This window comes from Zingiber officinale, chromosome 4A (genome assembly GCF_018446385.1).
Source record: "Zingiber officinale cultivar Zhangliang chromosome 4A, Zo_v1.1, whole genome shotgun sequence".
NCBI lineage: Eukaryota > Viridiplantae > Streptophyta > Magnoliopsida > Zingiberales > Zingiberaceae > Zingiber > Zingiber officinale.
Genome location: NC_055992.1, coordinates 97,166,060 through 97,175,406, shown reverse-complemented (window position 1 = coordinate 97,175,406; position 9,347 = coordinate 97,166,060). Strand labels below are relative to the sequence as shown.

At 33.2% G+C, this 9,347-nt stretch overlaps 1 protein-coding gene across 3 annotated transcripts; it reads right to left on the bottom strand.

The window, feature by feature from the left end:
* Positions 1-456: 456 nt before the first annotated feature.
* LOC121970276 (protein Dr1 homolog) lies at positions 457-8,625 on the bottom strand. 3 transcript variants are annotated; one of them, XM_042520873.1, is made up of 6 exons: positions 8,383-8,625; positions 7,699-8,002; positions 7,406-7,495; positions 1,611-1,705; positions 861-929; positions 457-775 (listed from the first exon to the last, which is right to left on the bottom strand). In XM_042520873.1, the coding sequence occupies exons 3-6, from the start codon at positions 7,488-7,490 to the stop codon at positions 620-622; spliced, it is 405 nt and encodes a 134-aa protein (XP_042376807.1). In that variant the 5' UTR covers positions 7,491-7,495; positions 7,699-8,002; positions 8,383-8,625; the 3' UTR covers positions 457-619. The 3 variants fall into 3 exon arrangements, with proteins under 3 accessions (XP_042376807.1, XP_042376808.1, XP_042376806.1); XM_042520874.1 differs by having other exon boundaries at positions 7,763-8,002; XM_042520872.1 differs by lacking the exon at positions 7,699-8,002.
* Positions 8,626-9,347: the final 722 nt, after the last annotated feature.

Here is a 9,347-nt window from a genome sequence, read left to right as displayed (position 1 = left end):
TGAGGATTTTAATCCTTTTTCATAGGAAAATACTTTTTCTGTTCCCTGTTGGAAATATTGACACAGCAAATTCAAGGATTAAATAGGCGTTGTTATTTACAATTACCATTTAAGTGCGTTTTTGAATCGGGAGTGTTCATGCATTCCGACCAATGAAGTGTTCAGCATAATTCGCTCTCGATGTAACAACCAAAGTTGCTATTGAATGTCCATGGGCTCATGCATGTGCTTTCAGTTTGTAATTGCAAATTGTCTTTTGGTTGCATATATACTCGGTTATGTATGTTCCTAATTAATTTACTTGAGGTTTAAAACATAAGCAGTGAGGGCCAAATTGCAACTGTGGGGAAAAAATAAAATAAGATCACAGGCCATAACAAGATCATTCAAAAAGTCGTAACAAATGAAACTTTTGCAACTCGGTGATCAAACATGAACAGTGATTGGCAGACGAGAAGAACAGAGAAGAATATTCTGGATTTTATAAACTATGCTGCTACATATCAGGCGGTTCTGTCATAGTGAATAACCAGATATACAAACTGAAGTCAGACTGCAATACCTTGGATTGTGCCATTTTATCGAAGCTTTACATAAACCTTTGAAATATAGGACTTCATTAGCTCTCGAGAGGGGGATCAGATTCTGATGGCTTCTGAGAGCTCACTCCATTGTTCATCCTTGCTCGGGCCTCAGCAAACATCCTCTGTTGCTCTGCCGCTGCTTGTTCCTCCGTCATCTCTATGCCGCCAAATTTAGTACCTTTTGGCGAGTCCTGCTCCATATACATTGAAGATGTAGGTAAAAACGATTTTGGCCAGTATTGAAGACCAAAAAAAAAAGTGTCCAATATAACATACCAGTGTTTCAAGTTTATGCTGTTGGTATGCAGCATAAACTTCCTCAATGTACTCGCCAAAGCCAAGAACCTGATTAGCAAAACAATGAAAATAACAGTATAATAAGTTCAAAACTAGAGTTTACCCAGATGATTGATTTATGAAAGTGTTGGATAAAAGACACTTGCAACTGAATTTCCAAAAAGTCTCATTGCGCCGTGATTGCTTCATGCTCAATTTACTTAAAAAGTATATGGTTACAGCAGCATGCTCAAGCAATAAATGGGTCAACACAATAAAAAAGGAAAGGAAAAAAAATAGAGAGCCACTAAAGAATCCTCACCCATCAAATAACATATTAATAGGTATACCAGACAAAAGAAAGATGAATATTCTGGGTCTCAGACGAAAGACTATACTACAAAAAGTCAAAGGGATAAAAGAGAGATGTAGCCCATGGATGTAGATGGTTAGAATATCACAGCTTAGTAATGAAAAAGAGGTTGTGGGCATCATGTTTGCACCATGGTCACCATTAATCAAAGAGAAGAACTGCCGTGAACACTACATCTGTATGTTGCATTGGCAACAAAAAAGTTTTGAATCTATCACACAATTATCCTAGATCTCAGAGGACTTAGCACCGTTAAGAAAAGTGCATAAACACCATTAAGAAGTTTCATAAAAAAAATAGAGAAATTTACATTATAAATAAACAAAATTATGATAAGAAATCATATACATGTAAAAAAACTGAGCAATATGAACAACCTCCAACGCCTTGAGCACATGCTCTGGTGCAATTGTCCGTCTGTCCTCGCGATTACATACTTCATTGGACTCAGAAGAAATTAAATTGATGAATTCTGCAAATTAATATAAGAAACAAAAGTTTAATCAGGGAAAAAAAAAAGAATTAAAAGCAAGATGTAAATTTAACAATTATAGTTCAATGTGTCTTGACAATATGAACCCTGATTAAGGAAAGGTAGTATCTAAGGTGGAAATTCATAATGTTAATGGTTATAGTAAATTTAAAAAAGTTAATATAAGATTCAAAAAAAAAAAAAAAAAGGAAGCCCAGTGCACGAAGCTCCCACCATGCGGGGTGCCGAAGAAGGATCCATTGTACGCAGCCTTACCCTGATTTTTGCAAAAAGTTGTTTCCATAAAAACATTAATATAAGATTCAATTAAAAAAATATATAGAATTGGTTTTTAAAAAATACCTATCCAACTTGGAACCTTTTTAATATCATGAAATTTGCATAAAATAGCATAAGACCTTTTTAATAGCATAATATGATTGATAGACCGATTTCCATGATTCATAAAAAATATAAGTTCATATATTACCTTGTTAAAAATTTGCAAAATAGTATTGATGCCATTTCATTTGAATTGAAAACATTGTTAACAATAGTTTTTTGGCAGCATCAAAATGGCAGAAGAGAGAAAGATTAAGACAACAATGATGGCAAGTGAAGAGATGAAGAAGACTTCGTCTTGAGAAGACTTTCATTAAGTCAAGCTCAACTCAAGTTTCAATGCGACAAAATTTGTTCTTGTTCTATTGTTTATCACCAACTCCACCCATGTTGTCAAGTCTAAATCTTAATGTAACAAAACTTGTTTTTTTTTTTGGTCTGCGAATCTGAAATTACACCTTTGACATCTCCACTACTCTTTTGTAATAAGGGATTCATCATTCTTTCATTTTATAATAACTCTGCCCATGATGAACCAATCATGACCGGTCCCAAACCCAAATAAAGGAGAAGGATTGCATTAGGTTGCCAATCAGCGTTAAAAATTTGACAAATATTCAGTAAAATGATTCATTAAAGTATTGTGAAAATACTAAATTGTTCCCGGAAGGGTCCAACTATAACATCTCGGCAAGGACTGTTACATCTCCTAAACTCAGATGTAATGTTAAATATACAAGAGTTTATGTTGCAGGGTCCAACTATAACATATCGACAATGACCGCTATATCTCCATGAACACTTGGGTGTAATGTTAAATAGGAAAGAGTTCTCACACCATAGATTGGATAAGAACAAATATAATAGGAAAACTAATAGTCTAAGATTTGGAACATGGAACATAGGAACCCTCACTGGTAAATCAATAGGGGTAGTAGATACAATGATTATGAGAAGAATTAATATTTTGCGTTTACAAGAGACAAAATAGGTAAGCGAAAAGACAAAGATGATAGAGGACTTGAGTTTTAAGTTATGGTACACAAGAAAGAGTAACGCAAGAAATGGAGTAGGTATTGTTGTAAATAGCTCTTTAAAGGATGAAGTTGTAGGAGTAGATAAAAAAAGAGGATAGAATTATAACTCTTAAGATAATAATAGCGACAAAAACTATGAACATAATTAACATATATGCACAACAAGTAAGATTAGATGAAGCAACCAAATCAAGGTTTTGGGGCGACTTAGATGAAGTATTATAAAATATTCTGTCAAATGAAATAATTTTAATAGAAGGTGATCTAAATGGGCATGTCGGAATGAAAAATAAAGAATATGAGAGAGTATACGGGAGTTATGAGTTTAGAACGAGAAATAAAGAAGGGAAAACTATATTAGATTTTAAGATACCATATGACATTATATTAGCTAATATATTTTTTAAGAAAAGAAAATACTTAGTCACATTCAAAAGTGAGAATAATAAATTGTAAATTGATTTTCTTATGGTTAGTAAGAACGATAAAAAAATTTGTATAGATTGCAAAGTCATCCCTTAACTATCCAACATAGATTAGTAGTGTTGGATATACGCCTCGAGCTTAATATCAATAGAAAGAAAATATATACGATCCTAGAATTAAATGGTGGAAGTTAAAGGATGGGAAACAAAATATATTTAAGGAGAAAGTAGGAGTACAAGTCTTGGGTGAAATATATGGTAACTTTAATACGACATGGGATAAGATAGTAATAATGTTAAAAATAGTAACTAAGAGTGTACTCGGTGAGTCAAAAGACATGCATCACTAAGTATGAAATATTGGTGGTGAAATGAGAACGTATAAAAGAAAGTGAAGGAAAAACGAACTGCTTATAAGGAATTATATATTTGTAAGAACGAGAAAAACTTTAAAAAATATACAATTGCCAAGAAACAAGCTAAGAAAGTAGTAAATAAAGTAAAGATGAAACTTTTGAACGATTATATCAAAAATTAGATTAAAAAAAAAAGGAGACATTTATAGAAAATAAGAGATCTTATCCAAATAAAATGTATTAAAGATAAATATAATAAGGTAATAGTAAACGATGGAGGAATAAAAGAGCGGTGGAAGAAATGTTTTCATCAACTTTTCAATGAAAGTTTAGGTAATTTAACTTAGGTAATTTAAGTATGTCAAATGAATATAGAAATTTAAATTTTTAGCATAGAATTCAAACTTCAAAAGTAGAACAAACTTGAAATGGAATGCAGAAAAGTCGTTAGATCAGATGATATTCTGATAGAGGTATGGAAGTGCCTAAGAAAACATGGTATTAAATGACTTCTGAAATTATTTAACATGATATTGAAAACAAAAAAAAATGTCTAATCAATGGAAGGTAAGTACTCTAGCTCCCTTATATAAGAATAAGGGAGACGTACAAAATTGTGCAAACTATAAGGGTATTAAATTAATAAGTCATACCATGAAACTTTGAGAAAAAATAATAGGAAAAAAAAATTAAGAAAACACTGTGACCGAAAATCAATTTGGGTTAATGCTTGGAAGGTAATAGAAGCTATACAACTTCTGACAATTAATTGAAAAGTATCGGGAGCAAATATAAGATCTACCAATGATATTCATTGATTTAGAAAAAACTTATGATAGAGTCTCAAGAGAAATTATATAAAAAATTCTAAAAAGGAGAGGTATTAGCATAACATATATTGAACTAATTAAGGATATGTACGAGGATGTAACGATCAGAGTAAAAACTTCAGGCAGAGTAATTGAAACATTTCCAATAAAGATAGAGTTACATCAAAGATCAGCTCCAAGTACACTAATTATAGACAAACTCACTACATACATTCATGTGGTGCATGTTGTTTACAGATGATATTATTTTGGTAGATAAAACATGTGAAGGAGTAAATGCTAAACTAAAATCTTGGTGGGAAAAAAGATTTTAGGCTTAGTCGAATAAAGATAGAATATATGCAATTTAAATTTAGCAATATTAGACGTAATGAGACAATTGTTAAGATAGAAGATGATGAGTTGTCCGAAACTAAGAGCTTTAAATATTTAAGATAATTTTTGCAAAATGATGGAGAAATTGAGAGAGATGTCTTACATAGAATACAAGCAGATGGTTGAAATAAAGGAGAGCGTCGAGTGTTTTAAGTGACCGTAAAGTACCTCTAAAACTTAAAGGAAGTTCTACAAAATCGCAGTTAGACCTGTTATGTTATATGGAGCTAAATATTGGGTTATAACTCAAGCACATGAGCAGAAGATGAGAGTTGCAGAGATAAAGATATTAAGGTGGATGTGTGGACATACGAGGATGGGCAGAATAAGAAATGAGAGCATTAGAGAGAAAATCGGAGTTGCATCTATTGAGGGAAAACTCCAAGAAACACGTTTAAGATGGTATGAGCTATTTAAGTATAGATGATGATATAGTAAAAGATATAGCTTAATGACATAAAAAGATCCATATAGTCAACCTCACTTAGTGGAATAAGACTTGGTTGTTGTTGTATCAAGTTAATTTAATGAGTCAGATTCAATTTAATGTGGATGGTTTAATCTTTGATTTTTTTTCTATGGTAAAAACAATGATTATCAGATGATCGTTATTGAAAATAAAATAAAATGGGCACACACACACGCACATATATATTGCCCATTTGCCCTATATTCAAAACTCTTAACTCTTTGTTTAAGGAATACCAATAGGGATGAACAACTTCAATAAATTAAAATAAAAAGGATAACAATCATAAACTTCAATGTCCCTTTATATGTCACAAGCTTCTATATATATGTATGTGTATGTATATGTATATAAGTGTGTAGGTAGGTAGGTAGGTAGGTAGGTAGGTATATGTATAATTGTAAGATTCTAATAACACTGACAAGAAACTAACGTTTAGGAAGTATAAGAACAGAAACAAACTGATCACGAAAAAAAACAAAAGGCAGAATTATTTATATAATACCAATATCTTACACTTCTCATGCTGGCTTAGTAATAAGGATGGCGTAAGAGCACCATTAAATTTTGTCTAAGAGTGTCAAAGTCAGTGAGAAGTGCATAAAAATTGAATGTGACTCCTCGACACCATAAAAATATGAGAGCAGGTTGCTTAAAAGAGGATTCTTGTCCCCTTAGTTCATGTTTCTCTAAAATTTGATGTAATAGTTTCCATCAATAGAAAAAGAGTAAAAGACTTAGCAACACTTCAACCAGTCATAGTGGGCGAATGCTCTACTACTGTTTAGCCACAAATCAACCCTATGTGGTTTGCCATCAACCTTTAAAACCAGTGCTCAACTTTCAGCTTACTAATTAATATAGTCAAGACGCCATTCTGAGAATGTTCACTCAATCTAAAGAAATGCCCATGCACACAAGCATGTGATAGTTGAAAATGAAAGGCTACAGAATATAAGAATGTCACATTCAAATATCTACAAACACGTCCATCGGTTGCTTTAGTTTCATTTGAACTAGACATCGCACCATATTCATTTCTGTTGCCTAATGCATAATTTCAAGAAATCCACAACTTAGGTCCTCTTGATGCTTACTATTGTCATTAATAACTACCACCTCCAAATATTTTGCAGTTCCTGTAAAAACATAAAGGCTTTAGTTCCGAATAACAACTTGTCACATGTTAATGTCTTCATAATATATCTTTTTGTTTTATAAGGGTAGCCCGATGCACGAAGCTACCGCTATGCGGGGTCCTGGGAAAGGATCCATTGTGCGTAGTCTTACCCTGCTTTTTGCAAAAGGTTGTTTCCAGGATTCGAACTTGTGTCCTTTTGATCACAAAGCAACAACTTTACCGTTGCGCCAAGGCTCCCCTTCAAATATCTTTCTGTTTTATATCAAAAAATAATATTGGTTGCATAGATGAGGAGAATGGCGCAAGGTAAAGAATATGTGGACATGGTGGAAAACCAGAGACAGATGAATCTTAGGAGTTGATGTGCTTATCGTATATTATATCCAGTGTGGCATATGAAATAAACTTAGCAAGATATGGAGCAAGTAATGTCGAGTCATGCCATGGATGCCTATTTATATTAGAGTTCAATATTTTCTGTCATCTCATGTGAATCTCTTCCTATAAGCCTATCTATATCTGTCCAGTCATGATTTTTCTGGAAGCATCAAATAAATAGAGCCACAGTCTATTTCATTACTAGCAGAATTTCATGTCTTAGAAGGTTTACCTGTTAAGAACCTACCATAGTTTTAGAAAATATGCTTTACAATGCAGACAAGATTACAACTAACAGTGACAAGAATGCAAAGAAAATTATAGAGTAGCTTTTAGATTCCAAATACCTACACAACACTCCACAAGAAGATCTTGGGTATCTCTAGCAACACGAACATCCGGTGGTAACATCTCCTTTATAATCTTGAACATTGTGGCTGGAAAATAATCAAAATACAAGATCAGGATACTAAAAATGTAACCACAGGGATTGTATTGACAGAATACAAGAAGATTAATTTAGTTAAAAGATAACCAAATTCAGGCAAAACCTACTGTTGAGAAGACACAAAACAGAAATTTAATGTGAGCAATCTTTCTCAAATGAGCACATGTTTTAAATAAGTGAATGGGCTCTTACAATGTTTTTTTGGCAACAGTGCAGTAAATAGAGGAAATTACTAAAGTCCATGCAACAATCATACAAGTTATTTGGCTTGCTGCATCAGTTTCTTTTGAAAAGAAACTCAAACATGGTTGAGTAGGTTTTTGTATTTTGTTTCCTGAAAATAAAGCTACTCGTTTGTTAAGCTGACTGAACGTAAAAATATATTTAAAAAAACTAAAAAAATCTAAAAGTTTCTAATTTTAAATTAATAAAGGATATCCAATTCATAACAGGGCTATGGTAAGGACTGAAAACTATGTTTGATGTGCACCATATCCTGTCCAAAAATACAAGAAACAAGATTAGAAAGCCAATAAAAGACATGCAAACAAATTTGGAAGTCACAACCAAGCTTTAAATTAATAGCATCTCGCGAAAAAGAAAAACAAAAAAGAACAACCAAACTTGTCCAAACCTCAACAGTTCGAAACTCGTACTAAAACCCTCACCTTCCTGAAGTTGCGCAAAACGAAACAACAAGCTAACTCATGTTTATCCTTCCTCTAAAACATAATGACCAAATTAGAGCGATTTATAACACGTCGCAAACCCTAACGCATATATAAAACCATCGACCCTACAAGCAGGATAATTGACATAAAACAATGGCAAATCACCATGTAATTGAAAAACTAAGTCAACGGACGAATTACTAACATTTTGGCAGCGAAACATCCTCCTTCGATTTCCCAAGGATATCCATCGGCTCCATCTTCTGTTCGAACCCTAAATCGATTCCTACGGTTAAAGGACACTGGATCGACCGAGAAAACGAATCGAAAACGGCAAGATTCTAAAGAATCGACGGATCGTAAGGAAGACGACACGGTCGACGGGAAATCGATCGATGGGTCGAAGCCACGACGAGAACGATGGCAGGGCTGCGGTGTCTATATTTTCCTGATTATTTTAATCAAGGGAGTTTGCTTTTTAAACCGGATTCGGATCTGTTTCCACGATTAGAATTCATTCGGATCCGAACCAGTAGATCCGAAAAAGATGTGTAAAAAAACTTGATAAAAAAATCCTCATATAAAGTATTTTTATATAAAAACTTCTTTATAAAAAGTTGTCAAAATTACTTAATCAAAATCCTTTTTCTCCCGAGTTTTTGGGGTTTTTGAGGCCCTATAAAAAATAAAAAATAAAAATAGAAAAAAGACATTAAGGGAACCTCTAATGGAGGTTTTTTTCCAAATTTTTTATTTATGAAATTAGTGTAAAAACCTGGCTAGGTTTTTTTATTTTTGAAACAGTTTGAAATATTAAACTCAGGTTGTTGAAAGACGGTGGACTCATTGTTAAAAAAATTTAATTTTGTATATGATTTAACCATTTTTTCTATCATTTTTTTCATATCGTTTTTTTCCTTGATGTTTATCATAGCTGATATGGTGATAAGAAAGAATTTATCTGATACGAGTTAATTGTGACGGTATAGGTTAAAATCAAGACGGTCAATGTCAGAGCTTAAGTAAGGTTCAGCCGCACCCAAGCAGGAAGCGGTTCATTGATCGATCGGAGGGATCATTGTCCAGTCAACCATCTGAGTAAATCAGTATCTGGGCAATCTGGTCAACAGGAGAGCAAACTGAGCAGGCTAGATGTCCGAGCCGAGCTGG

What these genes read in the sequence shown, in the direction of transcription:
- LOC121970276 (XM_042520872.1), bottom strand. Translation starts at nt 8,437, where the DNA reads ATGGAGCCGATGGATATCCTTGGGAAATCGAAGGAGGATGTTTCGCTG. An exon ending in GGATGTTTCGCTGCCAAAAT is followed by an intron (nt 7,496 to 8,382) that starts GTTAGTAATTCG and finishes ATTATTTTCCAG; the next exon opens with CCACAATGTTCAAGATTATA. An exon ending in ATGTGCTCAAGGCGTTGGAG is followed by an intron (nt 930 to 1,610) that starts GTTGTTCATATT and finishes TTTGCTAATCAG; the next exon opens with GTTCTTGGCTTTGGCGAGTA.